The 15,775-nt window shown below is 46.7% G+C and overlaps 1 protein-coding gene across 3 annotated transcripts in view; it reads right to left on the minus strand.

Moving 5' to 3' along the window:
* The window catches only part of LOC137368877 (growth hormone receptor-like), a 255,252-nt gene that overhangs the window by 176,757 nt on the left and 62,720 nt on the right, over positions 1-15,775 (minus strand). For all 3 annotated transcript variants that reach the window (XM_068029108.1, XM_068029109.1, XM_068029107.1), the window contains one exon: positions 12,864-12,951. In XM_068029108.1, coding sequence (XP_067885209.1) covers positions 12,864-12,933 — 70 coding nt within the window. In that variant the 5' untranslated portion in view covers positions 12,934-12,951. The remainder of the gene's footprint in view (positions 1-12,863; positions 12,952-15,775) is intronic.

Genomic DNA, 15,775 nt, shown 5'->3' on the forward strand with positions numbered 1-15,775 from the left:
CAAGATGCACTTCAGCAACTTACCAAGGCTCCTTAGACAGCACCTTCCAAACCCGCGATCTCTACCAACTAGAAGGACAAGGGCAGCAAATACATGGGAACACCACCACCTGCAAGTTCCCCTCCAAGTCACACACCATCCTGACTTGGAACTATCTCGCCATTCCTTCACTGTCGCTGGGTCAAAATCCTGGAACTCCCTTCCTAACAGCACTGTGGGTATACCATCTCACATGGACTGCAGCAGTTCAAGAAGGCAGCTCACCACCACCTTCTCAAGGACAATTAGGGATGGGCAATAAATGCTGGCCTGGCCAGAGACGCCCACATCCTATGAACAAATTTTTAAAAATTCAGCCCCTCAAGCCTGCTATTCAACTAGATCATGACTGATCTTCTACCTCATCGCCATTTTCCTGCACTATTCCTGTAACCCTTGATATCTTTGATATCTAGAAATCTATCGATCTCAGTCTTGAACATACTCAACGACCGAGCCTTGACAGCCCTCTGAGGCAGAGAACTCCAAAGATTCACCACCCTCTGAGTGAAGAAATTCCTCCTCATTGCAAACCTAAATAGTCTACCCTTATTCTGAGACTGTGTTCCCTGGTTCTAGACCCCCACAGCCAGGGGAAACATCCTACCTACATCAACCCTGTCACGCCCTGTAAAAATTTTGTATGCTTCAATGAGACCACCTCTCATTCTTTTAAATTCTAGAGAATATAGGCCCAGTCTCCGCAATCTCTCCTCATAGGACAATCCTGCTATCCCAGGAATCAATCTGGTGAACCTTCGTTGCACTCCCTCTCTGGCAAGTATATCCTTCCTTAGGTAAGGAAACCAAAACTGCACACAATGAGAAAGCTCCACTGGTCCTTTTGATTAGTATGACAGGATCTTTTGTGTGAAGCTGAGAGGAAAGGCCAGACCTTGATTTAACAACTCACTCAGTACTTCACTGAGGCGTCACCTCGATTATGTGCTCAAGTGCAGCTTGAGCCCAGACTTACTGAGATGGAGGCGAGACTGTCATCACTGAGCCAAGGGTGATACTTTCGGCACGGAGACAGCTGTTCTCCACTGAAAAGCCAGCAGACTCAGCTCATTGCAAGCACACTGTTGTTTCACAAACAGTCATGAAGGCAGACACTGCTCTGATCTCAAGGCAATTAGGGATGGGCAATAAATGCCGATCTTCCAGTGATGTCCACATTCCGAAAGTTAATTTAAAAAGAGCCAGATTAATTAATACCAGGAGAGGTGAACTAGAGCATCCCAGCACTACCCACCCTGCAGAATCAATATCCTGGCTGTCATTCGACATCTTTGCCCAGAGCTCTGTGTCTGGCAGCTGTTCTTCATTCACATAGCTTTGGAGGAGCTGTGTTCACTGCTACAGCCACATCAGCAACCAAGATCCACAGCACTGAGGGCCCTCACAGTGACACAGAAAAGGACTGCAGCACAGCTGTACATTCCACCAATACACCCACCATTTGCCACGCATCAGTTGGAGGTTTATTTTTGGCCTGTCGTATATATGATACTTTGCCAGCAGTCACCTCTTTATGGCAGGAGGTAGGTCTCTACAGCCAGGGACAAACACATTTTATATCTTCATTCAACATCATCAAGCCTCACTAATGCATGTCCTTTCTTCTCTGCAACACGATTCTTGGTTTCTGTTCGACACCTCTCCTTTGGCTGGCTGTGCACACAGGAGCAGAGGCCAGTACCCAGCTTCTTAAGAGTTCTTTTCATGCACCAACCTTAGAGAACTCTCAATTTCCATGTTTGCCATTATCAACACAGCAACATACTCGGCCCTGCTGTTTAATATTTTCCCCTCAAGAAAACAAGGAGAAGAGCCAAGGTTCACATCACACCAGATTTCACAAGAATAGCAGAGAACGTCAGGTTAAATCAATAAATTGAGGTGATGTCACGGAGTTTGGGTATTATAATCCTAGCAAGGAAGGAAGGACTGACACAGGTGATGGGCTGTGCAGAAAGATGTCTTGCTATATATATTTTTTAATTTGTCGTGGATGTGGATGCAAGACACAATTAATGCTCATCCTGCATTCTCCCGAGGGCATTACGAAGCAATAGTCACATGGAGTTTTTTTTTGGTGAGCTGCCTTCTTGAACCACTGCAGTCCATGTGAGGTAGGTACACCCACAGTGCTGTTAGGAAGGGAGTTCCAGGATTTTGACCCAGCCACAGTGAAGGAACGGCGATACAGTTCCAAGTCAGGATGGTGTGTGACTTGGAGGGGAACTTGTAGGTGGTGGTGTTCCCATGCATCTGCTGCCCTTGTCCTTCTAGTTGGTAGAGGTCGCGGGTTTGGAAGGTGCTGTCTAGGGAGCCTTGGTGTGTTGCTGCGGTGCATCTTGTACATGGTACACACTGCTGCCACTGTGCATCGGTCGTGGAGGGAGTGAATGTTTGTGGATGGGGTGACAATCAAGCGGGCTGCTTTGTTTATTTATTTTGAGATACAGCACTGAAACAGGCCCTTCGGCCCACCGAGTCTGTGCCGACCAACAACCACCCATTTATACTAACCCTACAGTAATCCTATATTCCCTACCACCTACCTACACTAGGGGCAATTTACAATGGCCAATTTACCTATCAACCTGCAAGTCTTTGGCTGTGGGAGGAAACCGGAGCACCCGGAGAAAACCCACATGGTCACAGGGAGAACTTGCAAACTCCACACAGACAGTACCCAGAATCAAACCCGGGTCCCTGGAGCTGTGAGGCTGCGGTGCTAACCACTGCACCACTGTGCGTCGGTGGTGGAGGGTGTGAATGTTTGTAGATGGGGTGCCAATCAAACTGATTCCATCACTGAACCAGCTGTCTTTTTTAAATAATCCACCGACTTTTGTCGTCAGTTTTTCTAGTTCCATAATACAAATTAAAAGATTCAATGAACTCAATTTCACGCTTTGACCTGGTGGGATTAGAGGTTAGCCTCAGATTTGTTCATTCATCACCATGACCACTCAGATACTGTCTCTTTTTCATCAGCCAGTGTAGGAGACAGTGCGCAATGAACTTTGATTTCGATGAAAGAGTGTGTAATGATGAACTATTTGAAGATTAGGAGAGATGTAATGATCACAATGAACCAGCAGCATGCTACATGCTCTATACACTGGATGGGGCTGTACTTCACCACAGTGTACATTATTGATATATGAAGCTGGCTCGGGAAGAGCTGGGAAAACAATAGCAATTTAAAATAAATTTTAGGTTCAGAAAAAGCACATTTGTACCAGTCACCCCCATTGTTTCAATAGACAGACCGAGCTCATCTGCTCTATCTAGTTTCACACCTCACTCTGGCTTGAACCTATGATTCTGTCCATATCAATGTCCTCTCAGGTAAAATTGCACAACTCAATTACCCTTTGGGTGAAGCAAAGTTCTTCCTGATTTCCCTTCTTGCTCCCAACTTCCTAATAGTTAACTTGGCCTTGGGCGTTAAACAATTGGCCAGTTTTACATCCATCAATCTCCAACACAACTGAGCATATTTCAGTCAGATCAACTCAAATTCTAATGAAATCAAGCCCAACTCCCAAACAGTTCCATGTAACTTGAATTCCTGAAACTAGGGACCATATTTGTTACTTTCAGCTGATTAAGGTGAATAACATATTGTTATGGAGGCTGGAATTCTGTGGGTGTGTAATGATAGCACTGACCCACAGTGACAGGCTTAACTGCTTTCTCTTTTGGTTATGTCCTTCACTTATATCTGTCCTAATTCACTGTATCATTTACTTCTCAGAATTCAAATGTTTAAATGAATCGAAACATCTCAGGAGAATAGCAAAAAGAAAGCAACAAGGAAGAATATCAAACAGTTACTAATCAAATCAAATGACACTGTGGAACTGCCAAGTCAGCTCCTGTGCTGCAGGCTAACATCCAAACATACTTAATCCAATGGTTTGAAGGGCTGCAGTAGTGCTGGCCAGATTATAGTGGCTAGAGAGACAGTCACAGCAGCACCAAGTATCTGCAGGCACTTGTACAGTGTAACTTTGTGCATGGATCTGCAGACACTTCTCTGCAGTTCACAGAAAGCTGGTTTGCCCAGCCTGTCTGACCAGAACAACACGCCTCATTTGCCTCCTAAGTCACTGGGCTGGAGTTTTGTCGGTGATGAAGTCCCGCCCCCAGGGCCAAAAGCAAAGGCCGACCCCACTTCAGCCAGCAGTGGGGCACTGGTTAGCATTTTGTCGGCAGCAGCCAATTACGAGGCTGCCACTGGGGCCACCGTGCAATTAAAGATGGCGGCCCACCGCCAAGAACTGCCTGCCCCACCATTCAATAAGATCATGGCTGATCTGTCCCAGTCCTCAACTCCTCTTTCAGACCTGCTCCGCCATTCAATAAGATCATGGCTGATCTGTCCCAGTCCTCAACTTCTCTTTCAGACCTGCTCCGCATAACCCTCGACTCCCCGAGATTTCAAAAATTTATCTACCTCCTCCTTAAATACATTTAGTGACCTAGCCTCCACAACTGTCTGAGGCAGAGAATTCCAGAGATTCACCACCCTCTGAGAGAAGAAATTCCTTCGTATCTCAGTTTTAAATGAGTTCCCCCTTATTCTGTAATTGTGTCCCCTAGTTCGAGATTCCTCCACTAGTGGAAACATCTTCTCAACATCTACCCTGTCAAGCCCCCTTAAAATCTTATATGTTTCAATCTGATCACCTCTCATTCTTCTAAATTCCAATGAATAAAGGCCTAACCTGTTTAACCGTTCTTGATAAGACAACCCCTTCATCCAGGAATCAGCCGAGTGAACCTTTTCTGAACTTCCGCCAATGCTAGAATATCCTTCTTTAAATACGAGGACCAAAACTGTACGCAGTTCTCCAGGTGTGGCCTCACCAACACCCTGTACAGTTGTAACATGACTTCCCTATTTCTAAACTCTAACCCCCTAGCAATAAAGGCCAAAATTCCATTTGCCTTCCTAATTACTTGCTGCACCTGCATGCTAACTTTTTGTGTTTCATGTACAAGAACATCCAGATCCCTCTGTACTGCAGCATTTTATAGTCTTTCTCCATCTAAATAATAATCTGCCTTTTTATTCTTCCTACCAAAGTGGATGACCTCACACTTTCCCACATTGAACACCATCTGCCAAGTTTTTGCCCACTCACTTAACCTATCTCTATCCCTTTGCAGATTCTTTGTGTCCTCATCACAACATGCCTGCCCACCTATTTTTGTATCGTCAGCAAATTTGGATACACTACACTCTGTCCCTTCCTCTAAGTCATTAATGTAGATAGTAAATAGCTGAGTCCCTAGGACTGATCCTTGTGACACCCCACTCGTTACGGCTTTCCAACTTGAAAAAGGTGTATTAATCCCGACTCTCTGCCTTCTGTGTGTTAGCCAATCCTCAATCCATGCCAACACATTACCCCCAATACCCTGAGCTCTTATTTTGTCCAAGAACCTTTTATGTGGCACCTTATCGAACACCTTCTGAAAATCCAAATACACGACATCTACCGGATTCCCTTTATCCACTCTGCTTGTTATATCTTCAAAGAACTCTAACAAATTTGTCAAACATGATTTCCCTTTCATAAAACCATGTTGACTCTGTTTGATTACATTATGTTTTTCTAAATGTCCTGCTATTTCTTCCTTACTAATGGACTCTAGCATTTTCCCAATGACTGATGTTAAGTTTATAGTTTTCTGCTTTCTGCCTCCCTCCTTTCTTGAATAGGGGTGTCACATTAGCGGTTTTCCAATCCGCTGGTACCCTACCAGAATCCAGTGAGTTTTGGTATATTATGACCAATGCCTCAACTATCTCTGCAGCCACTTCTTTTAAAACCCTTGGGTGCAGGCATCAGGTCATGGCGACTTGTCTGCCTTTAGTCCCATCAGTTTGTCCACCACCTTTTCCCTCGTGATAGTGATAGTTACAAGTTCCTCCCTCCCATTTACACCTTACTCATCTATTATTGTTGGGATGAAGACCAATGCAAAATATTGATTTAAATTATCTGCCATTTCCCTGTTCCCTGTTATTAATTCCCCAGTCTCATCCTCTAAGGGTCCCACACTTACTTTAGCTACTCTCTTCCTTTTAATATACCCATAGTAGCTCTGACTGTTTGTTTTTATATTTATTTCTTGCAAATTAATCAGAGGGACAGCAGCTCAGCAGCACCACCACCAGCGATTTGATCATGGAACACCAGCAGTAGCCCTGCCACAAGGGTAACCATTGCCGGCAGGGGCCCCTCTGTGGGCCAAGGAGCACTCATAAAAGGAGGTAACCCCCCCCCCCCCCACCCCACCACACCCCACAGCTGCTGGGTTCACCACATGGCAATGGGCCCTCCCAATGCAGGCTAAATGCGAACAGAGGCAGGAAGTAGCCCTTCATAAGCAAATAAAGCAAGTACTTGCTTATAACCTTTTACATTTCTAATATTTGCCAGTTCTGATGAAAGGTCACTGACCTGAAACGTTAACTCTGCTTCTCTCTCCACAGATGCTGCCAGACCTGCTGAGTATTTCCAGCATTTCTTGTTGTTATTTCAGATTTCCAGCATCCACAGGAGTTTGTTTTTATTTACCTTTTAAAAGAGTTGAGGGTTTCTGCCTCCACCACCATTCCTGGCAGTGAATTCCAGACACCCACCACCCTCTGGGTGAAAAAGTTTCTCCTCATGTACCCTCTAATCCTTCTACCAATCACCTTAAATCTGTGCCCCCTGGGAACTGATCTCTCTGCTCGGGGAAACAGGTCCTTCCTGTCTACTCTATCTCGGCCCCTCATAATTTTGTACACATTAATTAAGTCACCCCTCAGCCTCCTCTGTTCTGAGGAAAACAACCCTAGCCGATCCAATCTTTCCTCATAGCTGCAAATTTCAAGCCCTGGCAACATTCTTGTAAATCTCCTCTGTCCTCTCTCCAGAGCAAATACGTCCTTCCTGTAATGACCAGAACTGTACGCAATACTCCAGCTGTGGCCTAACCAGTGTTTTATACAGTTGCAGCATTACATACCTGCTTTTGTATTCTATACCTCGGCCAATAAAGGAAAGTATTCCAAATGCCTTCTTCACCACTTTATCCACCTGTCCTGCCACCTTCAGGGACCTGTGGACATGCACTCCAAGGTCTCTCACTTCCTCTATTCCTCTCAATATCCTCCCGTTTATTGTGTGTTCCCTCACTTTGTTTGCCCTCCCCAACTGGCCCCCGCAATTGGCCGTCTGGCGGGCAGTCGAGCTGTTTTGTTTCCTGTTGGTGGCTATATGGCATGGCAACAGGATGATGTCGGGCTCCCCTCCCACCGCTATTCTGCTAACCCTCCTTTCTCCCAGAGTATCGCCAATGGGCCGAGAAAATTCATCCCATTGTCTCGAAAGCTGAGCAATCAGACACCCTGCAGGAGTGGAACATCAACAGTACAACTACGGTGTGCTTTGATGTTGGGATGTCGTAACACGAAGTAGATTCTGAAATGCTTTTAATATCTGAGTAAGAAAGAAAAGCAGATGGAGCAGGAGATGAATACCCTGGTGAGTCTCAGGCTGTGATGCCGTTAATAGTGCCAATGCAGTGGCATTCACTTTTAAATTTCCATTTGCTCTGCCAGTGGAACAAATGCAGCGATAAAAAAAAAATGAACCTGATCTCGGGTATTATGTTCACAGCCAAATCAGCCTTGTAACATGAGAGTCTCCACAAGACAGGTTTGTATGGAAGGCACCTTTCATGACCACACAAAATCCCACAGAGCTTTGCAGCCAAGTAAAGTCAGTGTTGTAATGTAGGAAACACAGCAATCAATTTGCTCACAGCAAGCTCCCATACACAGCAAGGAGATCAATGTTCAGACAATCTGTTTCAGTGATATTGGCCTGAACTCCAATGTTCTTCTTTGAATAGTGCCATAGCATTTTCTGTATACCCCACAGAACATAGACAGGGCCTCGATTACAATGTTGCAACTGAAAGACAGCATCGCTGACATTGCAGCACTCCCTCAGTACTGCACTAATGTGTCAGCCTGGATTAGGTACTCAAGTTTCTGGAGTGGGGACTTGAACCGACATCCTCTGATCAAAGGACAGGCTGCTACCACTGAGCCAAGGCTGACACCCTGATAATCCTGAAGCTTTGCCACAATGCCCATTACTGCATCACCAACCAGTGAAAACAATGCATTGCTATCTACCCTTTGTCAGTTTTGCAAACCTGTATTAATTCCTGCCATAACCTTCTCTAGTCCAGTGATTGAAGCTCAGCATTTCTGACTCTTCCCTCATAATGGGCAGCACAGTGGTTAGCACCACGGCCTCACAGCTCCAGAGACCCGGGTTCAATTCTGGGTACTGCCTGTGCGGAGTTTGCAAGTTCTCACTGTGACCGCGTGGGTTTCCGCCGGGTGCTCTGGTTTCCTCCCACAGCCAAGGACTTGCAGGTTGATAGGTAAATTGGCCATTATAAATTGCCCCAAGTATAGGTAGGGGATTGAGAGAAAGTGGGGATGTGGTAGGATTAGTATAAATGGGTGGTTGATAGTCGGCACAGACTCGGTGGGCCGAAGGGCCTGTTTCAGTGCTGTATCTCTAATAAATAAAATAAAAATAAACACATGGCTCTCATTCTGTTTCATTCCAGTGATCACTGTACCCTTATAATGGCTCTCATATCCTACCTATAATGACATTCTCAGGCTGCATGCAACACTAACTGCGGCCGAACCAGTTACAAATATTCAATGCTCCTCGAAAGAAAGAACTATCATTTACATAGTGCCTTTTGGCCTCAAGATGTTCCAAAACGCTTCATAGCTGTAATTTTTATGTATTGAAGCCTGAATAGATACACTCACAGTAGAAGTCTTACACCTAGTACCTCTGCCATTTATATGGGTTTGAGCTCTATCTGGTTCTCTATCTGCCTATCTGCCATACTTACCGACCGCAAAGTGTCATGCCTGAAAAGTGTATCTGATTGTCTCAAATATCATATTGAATTTACAAATCACAACTGAACGTGTTTTAATAAAGAAAGCTGCTCATTCTCTGATGGTTCTTCCTGAATGTGGTAGCCTGGCCCCTCCCCAAGGAAAGGAGTTTGGGATTTAAAAGCATCACCAATCTCTGCTCATCCCAGGAGGAGGGTTCAGACGGCTGTTTAAGAGCTCTTTTCCAACAAATTTCCACCAACAATTTTTAAAAATTCTTCCACGGGATTTGGGCATCACTGGCTGGGGTCAGCATTTATTGCCCATCCCTAATTGCCCTTGAGAAGGTGGTGGTGAGCTGCCTTCTTGAACCTCTGCAGTCCATATGGGGTAGGTACACCCACAGTGCTGTTAGGAAGGGAGTTCCAGGATTTTGACCAGAACCAGTTGGAAGTATTTTTCAAATTGAAATAGTTCAGCAGATCGAAAATCAGATTTCTCCTCTGACTTTCAAACAGACAAGCCAGGACTTTTTAAATGGTTTCTAACTGACAAAGTGAGAGGCATCAAGCATTCCCAGGTCAGGTGTAGAACAGCCTGAGCTAGAAAAGCTCACTCTACATTGCTACATCCATGTACCACATCCCCAATCTCAGACTAGTACCCCCAGTGTAAAGTGGATACAAAATTGGCTCAGTTGCAGGAAACAAAGGGTAATTGTTGACGGGTGTTTTAGTGACTGGAGGGCTGTTTCCAGTGGCGTTCCACAGGGCTCAGAACTGGGTCCCTTGCTTTTTATGGTATATATTAACGATTTGGACGTAAATGTAGGGGGCATGATCAAGAAGTTTGCAGATGACACAAAGATTGGCCGTGTGGTAGATAGCGAGGAGGATAGCTGTAGGCTGCAGGAAGATATTGATGGTCTGGTCAGATGGGCAGAAAAGCGGCAAATGGAATTCAACTGGAGAAGTCTGAGGTGATACATTTTGGGAGGTCAAACAAGGCAAAGGAATACACGATTAATAGGAAAATACTGAGAAGTGTAGAGGAAGTGAGGGACCTTGGAGTGAATGTCCACAGATTCCTGAAGGTAGCAGGACAGGTCAATAAGGTGGTTAAGAAGGCATATGGAATCCTTTCTTTTATTAGCCAAGGCATAGAATACAGCAGGGAGGTTATGCTGGAACTGTATAACTCATTGGTTAGGCCACAACTTGAGTAACGTGTGCAGTTCTGGTCACCTCAACACAGAAAGGATGTAATTGCACTAGAGAGGATACAGAGGAGATTTACGAGGATGTTGCCAAGACTGGAAAAATGCAGCTATGAGGAAAGATTGGATAGGCTGGGGTTGTTCTCCTTGGAGCAGAGAAGGCTGAGCAGGATCTGATTCAAATGTACAAAATTTTGAGGGGTCTGGATAGAGTGGAGGTGAAGGGTCTATTCACCTGGCAGAGAGGTCAGTGACTAGGGGGCAATGATTTAAAGTGATTGGTAGAGCAATTAGAGAGGAGATGAGGAAAAACTTTTTCACCCAGAGGGTGGTGGGGGTCTGGAACTCACTGCCTGAAAGGGTAGTTGAGGCAGAAACCCTCAACTCATTCAAAAGGAGTCTGGATAAGCACTTCAAGTGCCGGAATTGGGAGGGCTACGGACCAAATGCTGGAAGGTGGGATTAGAACAGGTGGATCGTTTTTCAGCCGGCACAGACATGATGGGGCAAGTGGCCTCTTTCTGTGCCTTAAACTATCAATGATTCTATGATTTATTTCATGCCCCACCTGAACCAACCTAACACTGTGACTGAGTAGGATTGCTAATTGGTACTGAATTATCAACTATCTGTGCTGTAGATAGATAGCTCCTCAGACCCAGACAGAGACTGCTCAAGCACAAGCAATGATTCAGTGCCTGTAGATTGCAGAAAGAATGGAACATAGAGATGAGGAAGGCCACAGCTTTGAGGTCCTGGAAAAGAATATCTTAAATTGGGAAATGGTGGAATGACTCTTGATTCCACCAGTGAGGTGAAGGAAGAACGTGTTGAATGACCTATTTGGACATTAGGAAGAACATCTTTAACCTCCACTTGTGCTCAGATGTTACCTAGTAAAGGTACAGGCACCGTCACATCCACACTCAAACCGGCTTATCAGGATACAAAAGTATTGTGATTATGACAGATTCCTGTCACACTACCGCACACATAAGAAGAGTATGTTCTATCTGCTTTGGAAGATCTATTGCAAGCTGAACCCACTATTAATCCCAAGTGCATAGCTTTTGAACAAGGAAATATAACAAAACCATAAACTTTACAATTCAGGAAATTCTCTGTGCTCTATCAGACAGTGCAACAACTGGTGATTGGCATCAAGACAGCAATTAATTAACTGGAATTTTAATTGTTCCCCTCCAACTTACATACAGAAACCATTGATAATTTCTCTCAGCCATTTTCCATCCCTTTCATATTGCTACTCTCACAATTCTAAGGCAGCTATTCATGAGCACACACAGCTACTACCGAGAACATTACAATGGCTGCTGTTTGTTATGCGTTATCCACAGAGTTTGAAATTTTGGCACTCAAGTCGATCAGAGCATAACCTTTTCAGATTGCAAGCACACTTGGAAAGCCAACTGTTGCAATAATCCATGTTAATCCTCTACAGGATGTCATGCTGACAACATAGCCCACAATATTCTGCTCTGACTAGTTACACTTAGCAGATTACACTGATACATCACAGTAGCACAGGAGCCAATTGGTCTGTTGACTATCTCAGTCTACATCTGTCTTTATAACCTTTGATTCTATCCCCAAGTCCTTTTTGTCACTGTTAACTGGCAGTGACCATTGGTGCTCACTGCTATCACTGAGATTCTGGGCTACAGGTAAATCTCTCCGGGGGTGGGGGGGTGGGGGGGGGGAATAAAACAACTCAACCTGACAAGATCTCCCTCAGTCCTGATGTTTCATTTTTTGCATCCGATGGTAGAATTACATAAATAGAATTTACAGCACAGATACAGGCCATTCGGCCCAACAGGTCCATGCTGGTCTATATGCTCCACCCTTCTCCATCTCACCCTATCACCATATGATCATAGAATGATACAGCACAGGAGACCATTCACCCATCATGTCTGTGCTAGCACTTTGAAAAAGCTATCCAATCAGTCCCACTCACCTGCTCTTTCCCCAAAGTCCTGCAATCTTTCATCTTCAACTATTTCTTCAATTCCCTTTTGAAAGTTATTATTGAATCTGTTTGCACCGCCCTTTCAGGCAGCACGTTCCAGATCACAACAACTCACTGTGTAAATAAAAACTCACCTTGCCTCAGGTTCCTTTACCAATTCTCTTAAATCCGTGTCCTCTGATTATTGACCTTTCTGCCGCTGAAAACAGTTTCTTCTTAGTTACCGTATCAAAGCCATTCATGATTTTGAACACATCTCTCAAATTTTCCCTGATCCTACTCTGTTCTGAAATAACCCCAGCTTCTCCAATCTCTCCATGTTTTACTTATCCCTATGATTCTGCTGAGTGAATTATTGCCTCCAATTCCCCATTTTTTTCCGGATGCTGTGCATTGCTGTACAGTTTAATTTTAGACTTAATGTTTTCTAACTTTATCCATTCCTCAGCCATTGATGTTACCCTTATTCCTTTCCTTACAGGCTGGCCTGCACTTTTATCTCCTACTTCCTTTATTTTCAGGCAACTGTTATTTCTATCAGATCCCTCCCCTCATCCCGATCTTACAGGACCAAGAACTAGACATTCTGTCAATTCCCTTGCAAACATTACTAACTTTCATCATACACCTTCAGCACTCACTGACATGAACTAACTTACCATCTGAGGAGTAAACACCGCCACTGAACGCCACAGCCGATAAGTACCAGATGACCCAGAGCTCAGCCATAATTCAATCCAGGATGACCTATAGGAAGAAAAATTTCAATTACTAACATTGACATTACATCTTTCTACCTCATCTGCCTCCTCTCTACAAACCTGGTTGTTGTGATAGTTCCAAAGGTGTCGTCCAAGATGCTATTCAGTTCTGAGCCTGTACAGTGAGTACCAACAGGCATTTTTTGCCATGGGAATATCATGACTCAGGCTCATCATGTTCCCACCAACATCCACACATGTACAACATGGTCACTGGACCTTAAACAGGAGCACAACCCCTCCTGATTTCCAGTCACTCAATTGCTGGGACGAACTACAGAATCTTTACCTCACCAAGGCCAAGGACAACTCAATCAGCCTGGATCAGCAATCAAGACCACAACTCAAGCAGACAGATGTGACTTTACCAATCAAACACTCCCAGGACAGGTACACATCAAACTGCGCGCCACTGGAGGCAACAGGACCAAAACCCCTGGACCCGGTGCACAGTCAGCCCAGAGAGCTCTGGCTCGATCTGGGATGAAAATTGGCCGAATTGAGGATGTTACTCCCATTCCGTCGGACAGCACTCGCAGAAAGGGAGGTCGCAGAGGTCGTCGTTTGTAAATGTTTTCTGTATGTACAACTAATAAAAGAGTTCTACTGAAAAAAAAATGGGGATTGGCTCCTCTGTGATTGGGAATACTGAGTGCCTCAATGAGGTGCAGCTGACAGTGCTGCAGTCAGTTGCTGGAGATGCTGCTGGAGAAGGAGTGCTGAGGAGAAACTGCAAAAACTTTGAACAACCTTTGCTGCAGAGGAGGAAAGACTTTTGGAATAAGCCTGTATTTCGAGGTGGGTGTTGAGCACCAGACTCACTTCATTTGAACTGTTGTGGGAGGTGGAAGAGGCCAGAAGAACAAGGGGTGGGGGCTATACAATTCTGCAGGGAGCTGTGCAGTTGCACTAAAGTTGCAGGGAAGCTCCCTCCCCACCCCAATTGCCCAGCCTGAGTCAACTGAAGCTGCCTGGCTAATATACAGAAGGGGATAAATAGTGCCTGGGCAGCTTCAGCTGGCCCAGATAAAGACACCGCCCCCAACCAGAAGACCGTAAGACCAAGTGTGCTGGCAGAGACTGTTTCAAGTGTGCTGTGTGCACCACCTCCAGAAAGGAAAAGAAAGTCATCCCTTACAGCCTGTCTTTCCCTCTCCTCTATTCCCTCAGCCTCTCCCCTAAACTGTTGTTTGTTTGTTTTGTACGTCTTAAAGTTATTTTCAAGCCTACAATTTGGGGTGGGTTTAGCTCTTAGACCCATGGCAAGCCCTTCATCACCGGTGGCGGGGCCCTCTACAACCTATGCAGCTGCAGCCTCTGTGGCTGCCCACGTGGCCCCGTCACCCTTTAAATTATTGACATGCAGCCATGGGGTGAAGAGCTATCCCCACCCCAACATGTCCATTGAGGCCTGTGTGAAGGCAATGGCCGAGGTTGTCGGCCCCTCGGCCATTGTTGCGGCCTCAAAGATGTATGGGAAGGCTGTGTTTTTTCTAAAGACCGAGCGGGCCGTGTCCCTGGCCCTGAGTAAGGGGCTCACTGTGGGGGGGACCTTCCTGCCGGTGGACCCTCTGGGGGCCACTGCGCAGCGGATAATGTTATCAAACGTCCCACCCTTCATTCCCAGTGAGCTCCTCTTCCCCCACCTACACCATCTGGGGGAGGTGAGGTCAGGGATCACCCCACTCCGGCTTGGTCTTCAGGAACACAGCCTCCAACATGGCGACTCCTTCCGCTGCCAGGTATTTATGCAGCTGGCGCGGGAGGAGAACTTGGAAGGCCAATTTAATGTGGAGTTCCAGGGGACGGCCTACCGTGTCTTTTGGACCCCGGACGGGGCGCGGTGCCACGTCTGCGAGGGGGTGGGGCATGTTCGGAAGAACTGCCCCAACCTCCCGGCCGCCAGCTCCACCTCGGCGGCCCAGAGTGGTTCCACAGCACCTCCTCCCACTCCCCCCACACATCCAACAGACACCGCTCAGTCGGTACTGGAGGCTGTGGTTTTCACAGCCTCCAGCGGGGAGGGGAGTGCCCGTCCGTGTGGAAGGAAGACGCGGAGGCAAAAGAAACATCAAGAGGCGTGTCCCCTGGACACGTTGAAACAACCCGAGCCTGAGCTCAGCCCAAAGCCCATTCTCTCGGAATCCACCTGTCCCAGGGCTGGGCTCAGGCCCAGGGTGACTAAAAAGGAGGGTGCAGAGGCCTCTGATGACATGCAGGTGTCTGAGCCTCTGAGCCCCAGTGGGAAAAAGAGGAGAAGGCACCCCTCCACAGAGGTAACGAGGGGCCCTGAGGCGCAGGGCCCATCTGTTGGAGGGGAGCTGTCTCCTGTTGCGGGTCCCCAGGTTTCCCCTACCGCCACCACCACCAAGGCTACAAAGTCCAGGCAGGAGCACCCTATTCCTCAGGATGGAGGGGAGGGGAAGGCCCCGGTACTTGAGGCCCCTCCTGAAGGAGTAAGTGGGGCCCTGCTTGTGGTGGGGGAGTCTGGGGACGCCGCCCATTCTGCCACTGCTACTGGGTCGGGTGCCCTGAGCGAAGGGGAGGGCGAGGCCCCAGAGGGTCGACCCTCGCAGCCGGAGTCCACCACCAACCAGGAGACATCCGACCTGGTTATAACTGAGAATGCTGCCCCATCTGCTGGGCCTGTGGGTGCTGGCGGAGCGGGAGATGGCTTCCTCTCTCCGCCTCTGGTCTTGGCTCTGGGTGGATTTCCGGAGTCGGGAACTTCTGTCTCCCCTGGACCACTCATTGGCCTGGGGACGGAGGTGGAGGGGGGTCCTGAACTGCTGGCGCCCACAGGCTCCAGT

The sequence above is a fragment of the Heterodontus francisci genome, chromosome 4 (assembly GCF_036365525.1).
Source record: "Heterodontus francisci isolate sHetFra1 chromosome 4, sHetFra1.hap1, whole genome shotgun sequence".
Taxonomy (NCBI): Eukaryota; Metazoa; Chordata; class Chondrichthyes; order Heterodontiformes; family Heterodontidae; genus Heterodontus; species Heterodontus francisci.